The sequence below is a fragment of the Carcharhinus amblyrhynchos genome, chromosome 24, assembly GCF_965287045.1.
Source record: "Carcharhinus amblyrhynchos chromosome 24, sCarAmb.v2.hapA, whole genome shotgun sequence".
Lineage (NCBI taxonomy): Eukaryota > Metazoa > Chordata > Chondrichthyes > Carcharhiniformes > Carcharhinidae > Carcharhinus > Carcharhinus amblyrhynchos.
In genome coordinates this window covers 31,845,209-31,866,055 of record NC_137347.1, presented here as the reverse complement: position 1 = coordinate 31,866,055, position 20,847 = coordinate 31,845,209, and the positions used below count along the sequence as shown (strand labels likewise).

At 42.1% G+C, this 20,847-nt stretch overlaps 2 protein-coding genes and 1 non-coding gene across 6 annotated transcripts in view; 2 read left to right on the top strand and 1 right to left on the bottom strand.

The window, feature by feature from the left end:
- Positions 1 to 2,077, bottom strand: part of LOC145357817 (CNK3/IPCEF1 fusion protein-like) — an 81,431-nt gene extending 79,354 nt beyond the window's left edge. For 2 of the 3 annotated variants that reach the window (XM_080211338.1, XM_080211340.1), the window contains exon 1: positions 1,931 to 2,077. In XM_080211338.1, the coding sequence (XP_080067464.1) occupies positions 1,931 to 1,982 (52 nt within the window). In that variant the 5' untranslated portion in view covers positions 1,983 to 2,077. The remainder of the gene's footprint in view (positions 1 to 1,930) is intronic. The other variant, XM_080211339.1, reaches the window with a different exon arrangement.
- Positions 2,078 to 3,412: 1,335 nt separating this feature from the next.
- Positions 3,413 to 3,604, top strand: LOC145358045 (U2 spliceosomal RNA). The gene has a single exon (XR_013889418.1). It is a non-coding gene; the product is annotated as a U2 spliceosomal RNA (small nuclear RNA).
- Positions 3,605 to 6,457: 2,853 nt separating this feature from the next.
- On the top strand, positions 6,458 to 19,782 carry LOC145357775 (heat shock cognate 71 kDa protein-like). 2 transcript variants are annotated; one of them, XM_080211251.1, is made up of 3 exons: positions 6,458 to 7,127; positions 14,047 to 15,087; positions 19,140 to 19,782. In XM_080211251.1, the coding sequence occupies exons 1-3, from the start codon at positions 6,558 to 6,560 to the stop codon at positions 19,386 to 19,388; spliced, it is 1,860 nt and encodes a 619-aa protein (XP_080067377.1). In that variant the 5' UTR covers positions 6,458 to 6,557; the 3' UTR covers positions 19,389 to 19,782. The 2 variants fall into 2 exon arrangements, with proteins under 2 accessions (XP_080067377.1, XP_080067376.1); XM_080211250.1 differs by having other exon boundaries at positions 6,459 to 7,127; positions 14,047 to 15,159.
- The last annotated feature ends 1,065 nt before the right edge of the window (positions 19,783 to 20,847 follow it).

Here is a 20,847-nt window from a genome sequence, read left to right as displayed (position 1 = left end):
GCACTTGAAGCAGTTTGCGTGTACAGCAAATACCATACACAAAGAATAATCCCTTAAGATTGCAGTTTAATAGGCAAGTGTTTGAAATACCATAATTTTGGTCACTTTGTTTAATGCATTCAACAGGGGGTCTACAGGAGGAACATGAAGGAAACAAAAACAGACAATGCTGGTAAACCTCAGGAGGTCAGGCAGCAATTGTAGGTAAAGAAAAGAGAGTTAACAGTTTCAACTCTCAAGTCCATTTGACTCTTCATCAGAACTGAGAGGGAAAAATGTGTCGTATATCTTTCTGTTGCTGGGAGAGACTGCAACAAAGATGCAGCAAACTTAAGAACAAGAGACAGATGGCCTGGTATTCGGGGGTTTGTACTGAGACAAAAGAGTTTAAGATGAAAGAAAAAAGGTCACAGCCTACAGTTGTTGAACTTAATGTTGTGTCCTGAGGGCTGTAGCTTGCCTAATTGGAAGATGAGGTGCTGCTCCTCTAGCTTGCATTGGGTTCACTGGAGAATTGCAGCAGCTCAAGGATGGGTATGTGAGTATGAGAGTAAGGTGCTGAGTTAAAATGGTAGCAACAGGAAGGCTGGAGTCATGTTTGCAGACTGAACAAAGGCATTCCACAAGCTGCTTACCTAGTCTGCATTTATTCGCCCTGATGAAGAGGTGACCATTCTGGTAGCAAAATGACTATCAAAATGGCTTTTAGACAACTCAACATACCAGACGGTGGAACAGTTACTAGTTCATCTCAAAAGTATGGTGAGGTCTGACTTTATATTCATAGACCTTAAACTCAAACGATACTAATTATTTTGACTTTCAGTTGTAATTTTTCCAGACAAACTGATGAATTTATAAGTGAGGTCTACATTTCATCCTACAGAACATGACTGGCTTCTTACACAAATTTTAAGGCAACGTCGAATAGGCCATGCATTGTATTCTTCCTAATAGTCAAACAGTTAATCCCCAGCATTTCATTGGGTTGACCTATCTGGATTTCTATCGAGTCATTCCAATTTCGAAACTCTGTGGCATCAAGACCTATTATTGTGAGAATATGATTTCACTAGGCCATATCCCATTTCCTGTCCACAAAGCATCTGACATTCAGCCCATCAGTGCCAATTGGTGTCCAGTTTCTTGTACCAACCTAGTATAGTATATTTTCCCAATTTTTCCACCAACCATTCCTTGGCTCATGCTCCACATCCCCTTCTGGCACAAACATCAGACATGGAGCACCAGGAGGCATCACCGTTGGACCCACAACCAGACACTCCATCAATCCACAGCTTTCAAGTATGTTTTGCGACGTAAAGGGCAACAAATAAATAGCACAATTGTCACTAGAATGTCCACGAAGGTCAATTGGTGATTAGTGTGCTTGTAGCTGAGATACTGAACCCTCTGATTCTATATTCCAACTGAATGTAAATTAACAGTATGAACGATCCGATCTGGGATTGGAACCAGTGCAAGTATCTTGGGTTTGACAGCATGCCGTCCAAAACGAACAGCTTTATCCCTTCGCCTGTACAATATCGGGGCCTGTTTGCCCAAAGCCGGGAAGAAGAGGGAACACATGGAAATCTTAGTCCTGGTTAGATAGACAAATCATCGGGACGAGAATAGGCCGCCCACTTTGCTTATCAACACCTACAAATGTAACTATAAACAATAGCAACATTTCAACCTTTAAAGTCGACTAAATAGAAGGCGCTCGTTATAGATCTGTTGATGCGGGGGGAGTACTACACAATCTACTAATTGCAAACAGATTTCATTCTCAGTTTCAGCAGAATGCCAGCCAGAAATAGATCGCGAAGTTCAACAATACAGGATACAACGCGCTCGGTTCCTTAAAGGAGAAACACCTGGTGAAGTTGCACTTCCTTATTTCTTCCTCCCTTTTGGGATCTCTCACCTTGTAACCACACCGAGACCCTGCGTGGACTCCAAGTGTTGATCGGTTCCATCTCCTCCTTGATCTGGAGGGGACTCGGCGACAAAAGCAAAAGTTGGCCGAGAGGTTCCAACTCGTTCAAAACTTCCCGAGATTTTTTTTAACCAAACTTCAGCCGCTTCCGCCCAGCTCTGACACTCACAGGTAGGCGGCGGCGAGTCCCAGTTGGTCGCTAGACCTGTCAATCATTAAGCAACCCAGGTGTAGCCTCGGGAACCTAAGAGAGGAGAAACGGGGAGGGTGCGTGGTGGTGTGGTGGAAGTAGAAAGGGAACAGAGGAGACATGGCTAAATGTTGGCGGTCGACAATTGGGGCAGTAATCTCGCCCATTGCAGAACGCCCGATTTTCATCCCATTGAAATAAAGGCGTTGAAAATCCTATAAAGGATTTTATGAGAATCCACGCAGTAAGACCGCCCTCCCTTTTACTCTCCCATTCTGCCCCCGCCCAACCACATAAAGATCAATATCTACTGACAGCACAAATCAAAGTGATTACTTTTTATTACCTACGTGGGAAAAATTTAAAGACCATGAAAGCAAATGTAACTTCACCAAAGTTAAAACTGAGCAAACGCTGCGCCAACAACTATACAGACAAGACAGTGACTTTATTTACCTAAGTAATGAAAAGATAATTGGGTTGGTACTGTGCAAAGGTCGATGGCAGTTCAGAAGATTGGACAGAAAACAAACAAAAAGTGGCCAAAAGATTGAAAAGAAATTAAAAATTAGAGTGTGAGAAAGTTAGCTAGAAATATAAAGGCAGATAGAGATTGTATGAATATTTCAAAAAGAGTTAACAAAGAAAGTGTTGGTCTGATAGAAAGTGAGACAGGAGAAATTACTAATGGAAAATAAGAAGATGGTACATGAATCAAACAGGTATTTTGCATTAATCTTCACTGTTGTGAATACAAGAAACATCCCAGGAATGGCTGTACATCAAGAAATGGAAGAGGAGGGGGAGCACAAGAAAATTACCAGGGAAGTGGTTCTGGGCAAATTGATGGAGCTAAGGGCTGATGAGTCCCGGGTCCTGATGGACTTCATTTTAGGGTTGAAAAAGAATTGGTTAATAAGATGCATTAGCTTCAATTTTCCAAAATTCCTGAGATTCAAGGAAGATTTCATTAGTTTGGAAAGTAGCAAATGTAACTCTTTTATTCAAAAAGGGAGGGAGAATGCAAGAGGCTCCAGACCAGTTGGCTTAACATCTGTCATACGGAAAATGTTAGAAGCAATTTATTAACGATGTCATGGAAAAATTCAGAGTAATCAGGAAGAATAAACATGGTTTTGCAAACAGGTCCTGAGAGACGAACTTGCAAACCCACAACCACTATCATCTAAAAGGACAAAGGCAATAGATTCATGGGAACACCACCACCTGGAAGTCCCTCTCCAAGCCACTCACCATCCTGACTTGGAATATATATTGGTGTCGCTTCTCGGCCTTTTGGCTAAGATCAAGTGTAGTATCGACATGCTGCACTTGGTTGAAGTCATTGGGTTACATTTCAGCTTCATTTGAAGCAATTTTTTAAAGCGGCATCTCGGTCATTTGGCTAAGATGCAAATAAGATCAAGCCCTGGAGGAGGAGCTACACCTACTCCAGTCAGCTTGGATCATGTAGATCAAGCCCAAGACAGGAGGTGAGAGCCCTGTCTTGTCAGCTTGGATCGGGAATGTCCCAACTTGTTGGGACTCTGAATTGGGTTTAATTTGACTTGATTGGATTGGAATAAAGTTTAAAAAAAAAATATTGGTGTTCATTCAACCTGATCCCTAACAGCACTGTGGGTGCATCTCACAACTGCAGCGATTCAAGAAGGCAGCTCATCACCACCTTCTCAAGGACAATTAGGAATAGGTTGTGAATACTGCCTAGCCAGTGAAGCCAACATCCTTTGAATGAATAAAAAAGTCATATTTAAACAATTTTTAAAGTTCTTTGAAAGTAACATATGCTGGATAAAGGGGAACTGGTGGATGAACAGTATTTAGATTTTCAGAAGGCATTTGATTTGGTGCCACATCAAAGGTTATTGCAAAAAATAAAAGCTCGTGGTATAGGGAGTGACATATTGGCAAGGATAGAAGAATAGCTAGCTAGATAGGGTAGATATGGAAAGATTGTTTCCTCTTTGGGAAGAATCTGGAACAGTTTAAAATAAGATGTTGTTCACTTTGGACACCGAGGTGACTTTTTTTCTCTGAGTATTGTTTGTCTTTGCAACTCTCTTCCTTAAAAAGGGGTGGAAATAGAGTCTTTGAATATTTTTAAGGTATTCTATATAAGCAAAGGGGTGAAAGGTTATTGGGATAGGCAGAAACATAGAGTTGACGTTACAATTGGATCAGCCAAAATCTTACTGAATGGCAGAGCAGGGTCCAAGGGCTGAGTGACCTATTCCTGCTCCTAATTTGTATGTTCATATGTTTGTATGGTATTCTGAAAGGATGATCTCCCTTGTGTCCAAGAGCAATCTTCAAGATGGGTAATCTCGGATAGTCAAGAAATTAAAGTATTTCACCATTTTTTTCAAGTGCTTCACAAAAGAAGAAGAAGTTTCAGAATTATTGCAGTATCTGGTCGGCAGCAAGGTATCAGTGTTTTTTTTAATGTTTTCATTCATGGTGTATGTGGGCATCACTGGCTGGGTCAGCATTTATTGCCCATCTCTAATTCCTTTGAGTTACAAACTCAATGACGAAGCAGACATGTTTGGAATGTTTATAGTGATTTGTAGATCGGAATTGTGTCCACAATGACACAATGAGGTTTGGGCAATTAATGCTCATCTTGCCAGATGTCCACATCCTGCGAATGAATGTGTTTTAAGAAATGCAGGCAATGCAAAATTAGCAGCAATGGCAATTGATGAACATCAATGTATATGAAGTCAAAAGACCTGAACAAACTCAACTAGTGGGAAATTTCAAATAGAATTGGTCATGGGAGAGGTCTATGATTAATTTGTTAAAGAGAAGGTTGATGTTGATTATCTGCTAAATGAAAATGTATTGGAAGGATCAGAACAGGATAGGAATCTTGTGGTTTTAGTGGCGAGGTCACCCAAACCATTAGCACAATGTTCCCAGGCAATTACAGAAAATTGAATATAAGGATTTATAAAAGGGTCGAGGTATAATGTAGAACTTCAGACATTTCATTTCAAAACTCATGCAAGGTAGCAGGCACAGTGATAGAATCCGTCATTCATTTCCCACTCATCCCTCGTCCTGCCTTACGCACTATGACTAACTCACTGCGGCAACCTGTTATTGAATATCTTCTAGATAAGCTCCCTTACATGTAAAGAGGGTTCACCGTGCTCACTGCTCAATCAAGAGTCCAAAAGAGCAGGCTCTTTGGGAAGTGTAAGACACAAGCAGCAGAGATGTTAGCAGGGTGCAGCTTTCAGAGAGCTGCTTAGGAGTTTGAATCACACTGCAGCAATTCTGATATTTATAATGACCCAGGGAAACAAGCAGCTTTAAATAGATCTTCACTGTTGGCTGCTGAGCCTCCCAAACACAACTTCTCAACTTCCAGCAGGTGCGACGTGACCTCAGCTGAACAAGTGAGAGGGTGAACATCTAGAATCACAGCAGGAGGAGAAAAGAATAAATAACAAATTCAATAAGAGGTAGAAGCAGGAGGAGGGCAAATAAACCGGATAAGGAACACAATCAAAAAGTGCAGGTTAGGTGGATTGGCCAAGTTAAATTGCCCTTTACTGTCCCAAAATGTATAGGTGAGAGGGATTAGTGGGGTAAATCATGGGGTTACAGGGATGGGGCCTGGGTGGGACGTTCTGTCAGAGAGTTGGTGCAGATTCAATGGGCCGAATGCCTCCCCTGCACTGTAGGGATTCTATGAAGACTAGAAACGTGGGGAAAATGGGGATGAGAGGAGAGGAAATGGGCAACTAACTGCTAATTACTTCCTGTACCCTGCTCTGATTAGATATCGATACCCTGCGCCGACTAATATCGGCACCCTGCTCCGATTAGATATCAATACTCTGCTCCGATTAGGTATCATTACCCTGCTCTGATCAGATATCGATACCCTACTCTGATTAGATATCAATACACTGCTCTGATCACATACTGATACTCTGCTCTGATTAGATATCGATACCCTGCTCTGATTAGATACCGATATCCTGCTCTGATTAGATACCGATATCCTGCTCTGATTAGATACCGATATTCTGCTTTGATCAGATATGGATACCCTGCTCTGATTAGATATCGATATCCTGCTCGGATTAGATACCGATATTCTGCTCTGATTAGATATGGATACTCTGCTCCGAGGAAATAAAGATAGACTTCCCCTGCTCTGTGTGAAGCTGTGTCTCTGGGAGACAGGACTGTATTTAGTTACCCCAGTGATGCCACTCTGCTGACAAATTGCTCTATTTCTGGTAACTCCATCACGGCCAAATGCCAGGCCCTCGGGCCAATGTCTGTCATACTCGTCCAGAACCTTCTAACATTGGTATAAAGAGCAGCCCACTTCACCCAGCTCAAAACGTCGTTGTGTGGGCAGCATTCTCTCCTGTTCCCGCAGCCATGAGCTCCAAAACTACCCCGGCGGTAGGCATTGACCTAGGCACCACCTATTCGTGCGTCGGGGTCTTCCAGCACGGGAAGGTGGAGATCATCGCCAATGACCAGGGTAACCGCACCACCCCCAGTTATGTGGCCTTCACCGACACCGAGAGACTGATTGGGGACGCGGCCAAGAACCAGGTGGCCATGAACCCCCAGAACACCATATTCGACGCTAAGAGACTGATCGGCAGGAGATACGATGACCCGATTGTCCAGGCCGATCTCAAACATTGGCCTTTCAAAGTTGTCAACGACTCCTCCAGGCCTAAAGTTGAGGTTCAGCACAAGGGCGACACCAAAACCTTCTACGCAGAAGAAATTTCCTCCATGGTCCTGTCCAAGATGAGGGAAATCGCAGAGGCTTACCTGGGGAAGAGCATTTCCAGCGCCGTCATCACCGTCCCCGCTTATTTTAACGATTCCCAGCGCCAAGCCACCAAGGACGCCGGGACCATCACCGGACTTAACATCCTGAGAATCATTAATGAGCCGACAGCCGCTGCCATCGCCTATGGGTTGGACAAGAGAGTGGGTTATCCTCTTTGCAAGTAACCTTAGATATATCTGGAAGACTGGGTCACAGAATGAGAGCACAGAGATGTTACACATATTAATGAAGACAACTGTAGATATATGCGAGTGTGTTATTAGGTTATAAAATAGTAAAAAAGTTTTTGCTTTACTTTTGATGTTGCAGGAGTCTGAAATTAGAGGTCAGAAATATAAGATAATCAGTAATAACCCGATAAGGAGCTGGGGAAAATTTCTGCAGGGAGAAATTAGACAAGACATAGTTGAGGCAAACGGCTGGACAGACAATGAGGGCCAAAGAAATAGCAGGATTTGCTGAGATGAAGTAGAGTGAGAGGGGGAAGGAATATAAAACAGGCTGAATGGCCTGCCTCAACGCTGCAAACTTGCCTTTATAACAACAATTAGTATCTCTATAGCACTTGCAATGAAATAAAACATCCCTTAATTCTTCGCAGGAGCATTATAAAAAAAACTATACATTAGATCCTTGTCAGCTGAAGGCATAGCCACCATTATTGGAAGACTTAAACAACAGATGCTCAAAAGACCTCAATTAGAGGAGCTGATATCCCAGGGAGCTCTGGGGGTGGAGGGGATTATAGAGATAGGGAGGGGAGGCCACAGTGAAGTTTGAAACCAAGAATGAGAATTTGAAAATCAAGATGATGCTTAAGCAGGTAGCAAGCATAGGGGTAATGGTGATAACTTGGTTGGAATAAAGACATGGCAGTAGAATTTTAAATAATTTCAGTTTTGTGTGTAAAATGTGGGAGACATTCTATGATTACATTAGAATTGTTAAAACTGGAAGTAACCAAGGCAAGAATGAGAGTTTCTGCAGCAGATGAGCTGAAACAGGGAATTGGGTGATATTACAGTAATGGAAACAATTGGTTTTGGTGATAGTGCAGATATGTAGTTGGTAACTTATCTCAGGGTCAGGTTTGCGAACAGTCCAGAACATGAGGACATAAGAACTAGTAACTTGAGTAGGCAATTCAGCCCCTCAAACCTGCTCTGCCATTCAATAGCATCCTGCTGATCTGATCTCCATCTTCCTGCTCGCTCTCCATAACCCTTCATCCTGCTACTAATTAAGAACCTGTCTTTCTCCTCACATTTGTTTAGTGTTCCAGCATCCACTGCACTCTAGGGTAGTGAATTCCACAGATTCATGACCTCCTCATTTCTGTTTTAAATCTTCCATCCCTTAGCCTAAAACCATGGCCTCTCATTCCAGAATGTTCAACAAGGACATCTATATCCATATAGATGTAGATGTAGACTTTTAGGAGGAATATTAGAATCATAGAATCCCTACAGTGCAGAAGGAGGCCATTCAGTCCATCAAGTCTGCAGCAACTCTCTGACAGAGCATCTCACCCTTGCCCTGTTCCAATAACCCGACATATTTACCCCGCTAATCTTGTAAACCTATGCATCTTGGGACACTAAGGGGGAATTTAGCATGGCCAATCTACCTAACCTGCACATTTTTCACTGTGGGAAGAAATCGGATCACCTAAATAAAACCCACACAGACATGAGGAGAGCATGCAAACTCCACACAGACACCCAAGGTTGGAATAGAACCCAGGTCTCTGGTTAGCACTGCTGCCTCACGGTGCCACTGTGCCACCTCTTCATAAAACAAGTCCTTCATCCCCGGAATCAATCTAGTGAACCTTCTCTCAACCACCTCTAATGCATTTACATTCTTTCTCAAGTACCAAAACTGTGCATAGTATTCAAGATGCGGTCTCACCAATGTCTGGTTCAGCCTCAGATAGTTATCAGAGTGAGGGATAGGCTACTGAGTTTCTAACAAAATCAGCAAAGTCAAACCCTAAGGAACAAAGAAGATAGAAGCAGCATGGATACAAAGTTAGCTGAGTGATAGCAAACAGAGACTGGTGGTGAACAGTTGTTTTTCGGACTAAAGGAAGATATATATTCAGGTGCTCCAGGGATTGCTGTTAGGACCATGGCTTTTCATGGTTTACATTACTAAACTGGACTTGGGTGTGCAAGGCACAATTTCAAAATTTGAATGATATGAAACATGGAGGTGATCTGAAGCGTGAGGAAGATAGATGGAGTTTTTGAGAGGACATAGATATGCAATGAGTGGATACTTGGCAGGTGAAATTTAATGCTGAGAAATGTGAAGTGATACATTTGTGAGGAAGATTGAGGAGAGGCAATATAAAATAAAATTGGCTAATTGAGAAGATTTCTCTAGTACTTGGGAGAGCAGTAGAGAACAGGATATTAAAGGAGAAATGAGAAGGATGAAATAGGGAAAGATGAGCACAGAAGAAAGTGCCAGAGGAATAAGAGGACAGGCTAAGATATGATTTTGTGATGTAATTCCCACCACTATCTCTTGATGAGACAAATGGTGCAAGAGGGAGTTTCATTTCAAGAAAAATTGTCAGCATCTCTCGGTCAGATTTCCATCAGGGCCATGACATTGATGCAATCATCCACAATAAGCTCATGGATGATTAGAGCTTTGTTCGTAAGTGAATAGACACACTGTCAGGAGATGCAGAGGAGGAGGTAATAGCTGGTCTGCTGGCAGAACTCACAGTAAGAAGTCTCACAACACCAGGTTAAGTCCAACAGGTTTATTTGGTAGCAAAAGCCACTAGCTTTCAGAGCGCTGCTGCTTTGTCAGGTAAGTGGGAGTTCTGTTCACAAACAGAGCACATAAAGGCACAGAGCCTACAGTATCAGCAATGGGAGGGCTAAGTTGGATGGGGAGGAAATTGGCAAAATTAGCCCCCTAGTTGATGCACTGGGTGGAAAAGTAATTGAAAGAGTAGGAAGGGGCAATTGGTGTTACTCCTCATAAGACAGTGCCATCTGCTTTGATAGGTTTTTTGGAGGATGCCAAGAGAGGAACAGACAAAGTTGTAGACTTACTGAGAGGGAATCAATCCCTGAACATTGGTAGGAAATAGGAAGGTTGAAGGGGACTGAAAGGTTTGATGTGGGAGATATGATGTGGGAGAGTATTTGAGAGAGAGGTGAAAAGCAAGGAGGCATGACAATAGCAGAAAGGATTCTAGGAGAGGTAAACACAGAAGAAGTAGATATAGAAGTAATGGGCTAAGGTCCAGAGTGGCAGCCAAAATGTTCATGCAAATGGATATTTAAGTTACATAACAGTTAAGAGAATACATACAAATCTGTATATGGGGAAGAGATAGGAGACTGTAGGATCGGTAGGATGGAAATGGCATACGTTGATGAGTTGTTCAAGTTTGGAGATGGGCAAGGCAAGTGAATTATGTCCAGAAGCTATTTGAGGATAAAAGTATTGGAGAATTCATTATCGAATTATTTTCATAAGAACGAATATTGAAGTACAGAATTGGTTGCAGAGCAGAAAGATGTAAAGACTAAGCTGCTGTATACATTGACAACAGAACCTAACTATAAGAGTAGACAACATAATTTGAAATTAAGTTGTATTACATTGTTAAAGTAGCCTAAACAATATCATTAGCGTAAATTATATTTAACTTGAAATAGCAATTTAAGATTTATTTATTTGTCTGAAAGAATTGAATATATGTTAGCTATCCTTTGTTCAATGCTTTGACTGTCTCTCTGGACCTTTGTCTGTTATTTTTGTTTTTATTTTCTTCATTTCTGATCCTGAAAAACAGCATGCTAAATTAAAACATGCTAAGCGAAAATGATTTATCTGTAAGAAAACATGTAATAAGGATGTCAACCAAAAATCTGACCCAAAAATCCTCTTCTAATTTTTAGCAATTCTTAAAAACTTGCCAACTTTTAATGACTTACATTCTAACTCTTTCAATTTACCTCCTACTCACATCTATAGTTGGACACTATATTTTGAGTTTGCAACCATGTGCTTGTTGGGTATGGTCAGTATTTTGCCTGTTGAAAAGTACTGAATGTGCTGTTTTATATGATCTATCAGTTATGGCCTGTCTACTGGCATCACCCTGGCACTGAAATTCATATACCACATTACTCATTTGTGTGATAGGCAAAATGATATTTTGGCTTGACGGCAGCATCCTGTTAGTGGAGAATACCACACATGTTGTTACTGCATAATTACAGCATGCAATGTTACTCAAATCTTAGAGACATTTACCCTTCCAAGATAACTTGAGGTAGATTGGGCCCTTTTCAGGGCTGGGGGTAGCAGCCTTAAGCCCATTCATGAGTTTGTGTGATATTTAGCAAGCAATTATCTTATCAGAGAAGCCATTATAGAATCATAGAATCCTACGTGCAGAAAGAGGCCCTTCGGCCCATCGAGTCTGCACTGAACACAATCCCACCCAGGCCCTACCCCCATATCCCTACATATTATACCCACCTATCCTACAGGATGGCTTTGCTGCTCCCTATTTCAGCATCAAGCTTGAAAGATTTGATTTGATTTATTATTGTCACACATATTGGTATACAGTGAAAAGTATTTTTTCTTGCATGCTATACAGACAAAGCCTACTGTACTTAGAGAAGGAAAGGAAAGAAATGAAGAATGTAGTGTTACGTAGCTGGGTGTAGAGAAAGATCAACTTAATACGAGGTAGGTCCATTCAAAAGTCTGATGGCAGTGGGAAGAAGCTGTTCTTGAGTTGGTTGGTACACGGCCTCAGACTTTTGTCTTTTTACTGATAGAGGAAGGTGGAAGAGAGTATGTCCAAGGTATGTGGGATCCTTGATTTTGCTGGCTGTTTTCCAAGGCAACGGGAAGTATAGACAGAGTCAGTGGATGGAAGGTTGGTTTGTGAGATAGATTGAGCTTTGTTCATGCCCCTTTGCAATTTTTTGTGGCCTTGGACAGAACTGTGACAGAACCAGAAAGAATGTTTTCTATGGTGCATTTGTGAGCGCTGTAGTGGATATGCCAAATTTCCTTAGGCTCCTGAGAAAGTAGAGGCTTTGATGGGTTTTCTTTTCCAAAGCGATGGCACGGAGGGACCAGGACAGGTTGTTGATGATCTGGACATCTAGAAACGTGAAGCTTTGTTCCCATTGATGTAGAAAGGGGCATGTCCTCCACCACACTTTCTGAAGTCAATGACTATCTCATTCATTTTGTTGACATTGAGGGAGATTGTTGTTGTCATCGCATCAATTCACCAGATTCTCTATCTCTTTCCTGTACTCCATCTCATCGTTGTTTGAGATCCGACCCACTACAGTGGTGTCATCAGAAAACTTGAAAATCAAGTTGGAGGGGAATTTGGTCACACAGTCATAGATGTAGAAAGAGCATAGAAAGGGGCTGAGGACACAGCCTTGTAGGGCACCAGTGTTTAGGTTGATCGTGGAGGAGATGTTGTTGCTTGTCCTTACTGATTGTGGTCAATGGGTTAGGAAATCTAGGATCCAGTCGCAGATGGAGTCGTCGAGGCCCAAACCTGAGAGTTTGGAGATGACCTTTGTAGGAATAATGGTGTTGAAGGCGAAGCTGTAATCAATAAATAGGTGATAGGCAAACCATAGTGGATCTGGACAGTCTGAGAGGTCAGAATTGTTGTGTGCCATAACTAACCTTTCTGACATCCACAATGATGGATGTCAGAGCCATCAGATGATAGTCATCAAGGCAGGCTGCCTTGCTTTTGTTTGGTACCGGGATGATGGCGAGATGAGAAAATGGCGAGATGAGAAAATGGCTCAGGCCCTATTTAGAAGTTGCTGATAAAACCAATCTATAACACATGGAACTGTACGGATCCCAAGTATATATTGAACATGGCTTGCGGTACACATTAGTAACAAATCCATTGAAAGATTTCTCAACCAGCACGACGATTATTATTTGAGTAATATGGTATATGAATTTCAATGCTGGTGTGATGCAGTTATTAAGGCTGTACAACCCAACGACTGGCCATGGATCATAAAAAACAAAATGTCCCTTTGGCTATTCACAACAGGCAAATACTGACCATTCCAAACCAGCTATGCTTGCAAACTCAAAACATAGAGTCCAGTTATTGATGTGGATCCATGATTGGACAACATTTGGTGAACAATCCTGTTGGTGTTAAAAACTACACTGAAAACCAGTTTAAGATTATCAGTCAGTCGTGCAGTGTGGCTCACTTACCCATATTAGAAGCCATATATATTCACACTCAGGACCCAGTCCTTAGCAGATAGAGGAGCATGTCAATACATTATGTCTTTTCCAACCAAACAAATGCTTGGGTGTTGCCATTCCCTGGTTCATTCCCCATAGCAATGCCTTGACCAATGAGTGTCTAGTTTGAATTTGAAACAACAGCCTTGCAATTAGCAGTTAACTGTTCTCTGCTGCATTCGCCATGGCGCTACCACCATCAATTAGAGTTTACTTGCTAAATAATCAGCACTCTCTTCTCTTGTAGTCTAAGTTGTTATTTTCTTTACTGTTGGTTTATCTAGCATAGCTGTCTGTGATGAGTGCAAGGTGAAAAGCTTTGATAGCATGTCCCTTTTTTCAGCAGTTACAATATAGTCAGTGCATACATCACATGACACTACTGTGGTTACCATAATTGCAAAACAATCTCAACATCCATCATGAACCACACCAAACTGTTTATTGTATTGAATTGATTAACTCCCATAGGATTTCAAAGGACATGGTTTGAAATAGAACCCAATCCAGAAAGTGCCCTTCAAAGCATCCCAACCAATTTTCTTCACAACAGTGATAGTTATAATATACCCACCTATTGGATTCCATATTTCTTTAGAATTGTCCCTTTAATCTTACACTTGTTTACCAGTCCTCATATTGGTAGTGTTCCTTTATTATAAGTCATGATTTATAGTTTGTGATGCTTGTCTTGTTTGGTTTTATGATCATCCAACCCCTCCTCTATATGGATTTATCCTTTAAATAGTGTTGTTTGTTTAGGTGGGAAGTGAGTGCAATGTCCTCATCTTCGACTTGGGTGGTGGAACATTTGATGTATCCATTCTGACTATTGAAGATGGTGTCTTTGAGGTCAAATCCACAGCCGGAGACACGCACCTGGGTGGTGAGGATTTTGATAACCGTATGGTCAACCACTTTATTGAAGAATTCAAACGCAAATATAAGAAGGACATCAGTGGGAACAAGAGAGCTGTGCGTCGCCTCCATACTGCCTGTGAACGTGCAAAGCGAACTCTCTCCTCCAGCTCCCAGGCCAGTCTAGAGATCGACTCCCTGTATGAGGGTGTAGACTTCTACACCTCCATCACCCGGGCACGCTTTGAGGAGCTGAACTCAGATCTCTTCCGAGGAACCCTGGAACCTGTGGAGAAAGCACTGAGAGATGCCAAAATAGACAAGAGCCAGATCCATGAAATTGTGCTTGTGGGGGGATCTACCAGAATCCCAAAGATCCAGAAGCTTCTGCAGGACCTATTTAACGGGAAGGAGCTGAATAAAAGCATCAATCCTGATGAAGCAGTGGCTTATGGAGCCGCTGTCCAAGCAGCCATTCTGAGTGGAGACAGCTCAGAAAGTGTGCAGGACCTACTCCTTCTGGATGTGACACCCTTATCATTGGGCATTGAAACAGCAGGGGGAGTGATGACAACCCTGATCAAGAGGAATACAACTATCCCCACAAAGCAGACTCAAATCTTCACCACCTACTCAGACAACCAGCCTGGGGTCTTGGTCCAGGTGTTTGAAGGTGAGCGCGCCATGACCAAAGATAACAACCTCCTGGGCAAGTTTGAGCTGATAGGGATTCCACCGTCACCGCGGGGTGTCCCTCAGATAGAAGTTACTTTTGATATTGATGCCAATGGAATATTGAACGTTTCTGCTGTGGATAAAAGTACCGGTAAGGAGAATAAAATCACCATCACCAACGATAAGGGACGTTTGAGTAAGGAGGACATTGATCGTATGGTGAATGAAGCAGAGAATTACAAAGCGGAAGATGAAGCACAGCGTCTCCGGGTAACTGCCAAAAACACTCTTGAATCTTACGCATACAGTATGAAGGCCACGGTAGAAGATGATAATTTAAAGGTAGGAGTATACACTGTGATATCAAATAGTTTTTCTAAGGAAATAGGAAGATAGACAATTAGGAACAAACATGTCAGTGATGTAGATAGTCCCACTATACAAAAATCGTTACAATGTGCTGTGCAAGTAAAGTATTTTACCTGACCACCAGTATTTTGATAAGTTTTTCATGGGTTGTGGATTCTTGGACTGAAAAATAATACATTTAGCACCAAAGAATCTGTTTGCTTGAGCATGCGGTGGTGTAAAACACTCAGCTCTGCACAGTTTATCACATCATAGTTAAGTGTTGTATAAATAACAGTAGGCAGTCAAAGAGCAGACATCCAGGCCAAGTCACATGAGGATTAATTATCTGAAGCTGTACATAGCACTTTCATCCCCTGACATATCTGAGATGCTGAAAAAGGATTTCCCCAGGTGACTCATGCCAGTATTCATTATGTATAATATGTTTAATGAGATAATTTCCACCATAAAATCAAAACAAATACAAGTAAAGAATGCGAGTGTTGATACTTTAATGAAATTAAACTATATTTAATGGAAACTTTTCTGACATAACAGTACTAGCCACCATCTGACACTGGGATGGAGTTGAGTCCGTCTTCTGTGTCTCATTTTCTTAACAATTTTTTTGTTCTCTTCCTTCTCCAGAAACCTTGCTCAGATTCAGTTCCCTGGAGCAGGTTGATTTCTGCTAATTGGCCAACATTCTCATGCAGTCATCTGTGTCTGCAGGATTTGTAACCATAGTTCACATACAATACACAAAGACACACTCATACCATCATACATGCATGTACACTCATACCATCACATTCATTTGTGCTTGTATGCATGATCAAACACAAAATTATATGCACAATCATATTATACCACATACATTCACATTCGCATGCACACACTTACAATCACACATGCACACAGACTTAGAAACAATCATCCACCTATATACATGTGCATGCACCATATGTGTAGCAACAAAGAACAGGAACTATGCACATATATGTTAAACGAGCAACACCAAGTAGAGACATGGCCCAAATCTTCTGGTCTCCAGATAATCAGAAACCAATGTATGGCTGAGGATGTGCATTGGGATCTGGTGCAAGTCCTGATGTGCATACAAATGTGAGAATTGCCTGGGAAATTTCAACTTCTGATGGATCTCAGGAACATTCATGAATGTCTCTGACTCAAAGTTAGAGTTGGAGATTTGGAACACATCTGATGAATAGTTACCCAATAAATGTTAGACAGATTAAAAGATGTTCCAACTCCAGGTTAAGAACAGAACTAATTCCCCAATCACTTCCACTGACCACACCTGAACTGACTACTCTCCAACCCAACCACACTGCATCTGGCTTCCCCATTAACCTGACAACCACCACCTGACTACCACCTCCCAAACTACCCCTTACCACCTGCTACTACACTCAGCAACTTTCTCACCCACGTCTCACCTCACCTATCTGCCATCTCACCCAAGTATCCCTTACTCACTCACCCATCTCCCTAACCCTAGCCCATTACTTCTTCCACCCTACCCATACACATTCATCCAGTCACCGCTTCACTAACATTCAAACTGGACTTCTAAACTTACCATATAACAGTTAGTACTGTAAGAGGGGCCTTGTCCTTCCTTTCCCCAACTCTGCTCCACCACAGCAGAGTTCTCCCAGCGGTGCCATGCTCTACATTTCTGAGTATGCCAGGCTTGAATGGTCCTAGGAAAAGTGTAGAGCAGTGTTGAGTCAGCTCCTTAGATGGTCTGGGCCATGAAGCAAGAGGATATATTTCATTTATATTTGTAGTGGTTCTAGTGATAAAGTGCAGCCCATATAAAAAGGAACAGGCTGGCTAGGGTGAACGTTGGACCCTTAGAGGATGAGAAGGGGGACTTAGTGGTAGGGGATGGGGAAATGGCTGAGGTCTTGAATAACTTTTTTGTTTCGGTCTTCACGGAGGAGGACGTGAATAATTTGCCAGGTGTTAGAGATGGAAAGGTGGTAGGACTGGAGGGTCTCAATGACATTATTGTTACTAGAGGGGCGGTGCTCGACAGACTGGAGGGGCTGATTGTGGACAAGTCCCCAGGACCGGATGGAATGCATCCGAGGGTCTGAAAGAAATGGCGGAGGTGATAGTGGATGCCTTGGTGGTTATTTTCCAGACGTCGCTGGATTCTGGGGAAGTGCCGGAAGATTGGAAAACGGCTAATGTTACGCCGTTGTTTAAGAAGGGTGCCAGGCAAAAGGCAGGGAATTATAGGCCGGTTAGTTTAACGTCTGTTGTAGGTAAAATGTTAGAATCCGTCATCAAGGAGGAAATAGCGAGGCATCTTGAGGGGAATTGCTTGATAGAGCAGACGCAGCACGGTTTCGTTAAGGGGAAGTCGTATCTGACAAATTTACTGGAGTTCTACGAAGATGTGTCTAGGGTGGTGGATAGAGGAGAGCCGGTGGATGTGGTCTTTCTTGATTTTCAGAAGGCGTTTGACAAGGGGACATGGAGTTGGGGATAGGGTGTTAGCGTGGATAGAGGATTGGTTGTCAAATAGGAGGCAGAGAGTGGGGGTCAATGGGTGCAATTCGGATTGGCAGTTGGTGACTAGTGGAGTGCCCCAGGGGTCAGTGCTGGGGCCTCAGCTATTTACCATTTATATAGATAATCTGGAGGAGGGAACCGAGTGTATGGTGTCGAAATTTGCTGATGACACCAAGATTGGTGGAATGGCAAATTGTGCGGAGGGTGTGGAGAGTCTACAGAAGGATCTAGATAGGCTGGGTGAATGGGCCAGGAACTGGCAAATGGAATTTAATGTTGGCAAGTGCGAGGTGGTCCACTTTGGTAGGAATAATGATAGGAAGGATTATTACTTACGTGGAGAAAAACTGCAGCAGGCGACGGTGCAGAGGGACCTCGGGGTCCTTGTGCATGAGTCACAAAAACCCAGCTTGCAGGTGCAGCAGGTGGTCAGGAAGGCTAATGGGATGCTGGCCTTCATAGCGAGGGGGATTGAATATAAAAGTAGGGAGGTCTTGCTGTGGCTATATAGGGCATTGGTGAGGCCGCAGCTGGAGTACTGTGTGCAGTTTTGGGCGCCGTACTTACGCAAGGATATTTTGGCCTTGGAGGGAGTGCAGAGGAGGTTTACTAGGCTGATGCCGGAGTTGAGGGGATTGAGCTATGAGGAGAGGCTGAATAAACTAGGTTTGTACTCATTAGAGTTTAGAAGAATGAGGGGAGATCTCATTGAGACGTATAAGATGATGAATGGGATGGATAGGATAGAGGTGGAGAGACTCTTCCCGCTCAGAATGGACAGTAGGACTAGGGGGCACAGCCTCAAGATAAAGGGGGGGGGGGTGGTTTAGAACGGAGTTGAGGAAGAACTTCTTCACTCAAAGGGTGGTGAATCTCTGGAATTCTCTGCCCGTTGAAGTGGTGGAGGGTACCACGCTAAATATTTTTAAGACGCGGGTTGATGGGTTTTTGATAAAAGAGGGGATTAAGGGTTATGGGGAGAGGGCGGGAATGTGGAACTGAGCCACGACAGATCAGCCATGATCATATTCAATGGCGGGGCAGGCTCGAAGGGCTAGATGGCCTACTCCTATTTCTTATGTTCTTATTATTTAATTTGATTCTCTGAAAAATGTTGCAGAAATTGTTGGAACTGCAGCCAATTGCTCTTCCTAATCTAACGGCCAATTGTCATGCGCTAAAACTACCCTCAGTAACATCCATTAATTCAGCACAGACTTGGAGTCAAATCTGGAATCTTTCCTAGTCTTACTGGATCAAGTAAGTTTCTGTGTAATGTGAGGAGTGGAAAATACGTTTAAAATCAACACTCATTGCATTGTCTTCAAAAGAGTGAGACTCAAACCTCAGGGTTCATGACAAAGAATTTACACCACTGAATCAATTACTTCATGGTTTTGAGCTTTATATATTTAACTTTCCAGGGTAAACTGAATGAAGATGACAAACAGAAAGTCTTGAACAAGGTGAAGGAAACCCTGGATTGGCTAGATCGGAACCAAATGGCTGAAAAGGATGAGTTTGAGTTTCATCAAAAAGAGTTGGAGAAGGTGTGTAATCCTGTTATCACCCAGCTGTACCAGACTGGCAGTGCCCCTGGTTCAGGGGGATTTCCTCAAGGAGGAGCAAGTGCCCCAGGATCTGCAGGACCAACCATAGAGGAAGTGGACTAAAACTTAAATGAACAAACAAAAAAAAAGTGAATCTCCATCCGAGATGATGCAACTAAAATAGCATTTTGTTTTCTTCAAATTCATTGTTAATCTCTTCAATTCAGGTTTATTCTTCAACTAGCAAGTTATCTATAATGTAAACAGAGTATACTAAAATAGACCATGGTAGGTTACAGTTAGTAAGAGATTCTATGTTCAAATATATTTTTTCTAAAATATGCATGTTGATATAATTAGTTTTATTTGTTCAATATAGCACCAAGCTGGGAATTAATTGCTTGTTTATGTATCATTAAGTGTATTTTACTAATAGATGGTATACAGAAGTTGCATAACTGGTAAATTACTCCTGTGAAATTAAAAAATATGAACAATAAAGTACACGAAGCATGGTGTTAAGAGCAAGGCTGATGGTAAATGCCAAGACATTCCAAATCCCAGAAGGGAAATTTAAAGCAACTGCCCTCAACTGTATTTTATAATTTGATATAATGTGAGGGGAGGAAAGGTTGAAACCTAGAGAATGATATCCTGAATGATTTAATGATTTTAAATAAAATAAAGCTTTATTAAGCAATAAAATAAACAAGATAAACTAGAAATGCCCTTAACTAAGACAATGATTATACATAGTATCTCATCCAGTTCCAAACACCTTATTTCACTACTTTCAGAGCTAATTTCCCCTAAGCGTTCCACAACATTTTGGGTTTTTAAAAACCATTACAAAAATCCACTACTAGTTACCTTATCAGGGAGTTATCTCGGAGTTCCTTCTGGTTTCTGAGATAAAACAAACAACTGATCTCTCATGATAGTCTTTTTTCACAGAGCCAGCTTGCTGAGAGTAAAGCAGCAATTCCTGCTATGGAGGAGATTAGAATCAGCCAACTTTGCATAGATTTGATCTTCTCCTAATATACAGTTTTTCCCTTTTGATCTTTCCTTATTTGAATTAATCTCATCAGAAGTCAAACTTAATTATTTTCACTTCACACATCTACCTTTTAGAATGTAAATGCAAAGCTCATGCTTTCACAGAATCTTACCATGCAGGAGGCCGTTTTAGCCCATCAAGTCTCACTGACCACAATCCCACCTAGGCCCTATCTCCAAAATCCCGTGCACTTATCCTAGCTAGTCCACCTGACATTAAGGGGCAATTTGGCATGGCCAATCCACCTAACCCACACATCTTTGGACTGTGGGAGGAAACCCATGCCGACACAGGGAGAACGTCCACACAGACAGTGCTGGGAATTGAACCCTCGTCCCTGGCACTGTGAGGCAGCAGTGCACTGTGCCACTTTGTTTCCTGCTTTGAGCCTGTGACCCCTTATTAAAACCCTTAATATTGTTCCACTTTGTTGCCTTAGGTATGTATCTGTTTGCAGTGTTGTTAGATTCATCAACATATCAAAAACACTAGTACCATTAGCATAACCAAACCTTGTCCCTG

What these genes read in the sequence shown, in the direction of transcription:
- LOC145357775 (XM_080211250.1), top strand. Translation starts at nt 6,558, where the DNA reads ATGAGCTCCAAAACTACCCCGGCGGTAGGCATTGACCTAGGCACCACC. An exon ending in CCTATGGGTTGGACAAGAGA is followed by an intron (nt 7,128 to 14,046) that starts GTGGGTTATCCT and finishes TTGTTTGTTTAG; the next exon opens with GTGGGAAGTGAGTGCAATGT. An exon ending in TAGAAGATGATAATTTAAAG is followed by an intron (nt 15,160 to 19,139) that starts GTAGGAGTATAC and finishes TTAACTTTCCAG; the next exon opens with GGTAAACTGAATGAAGATGA.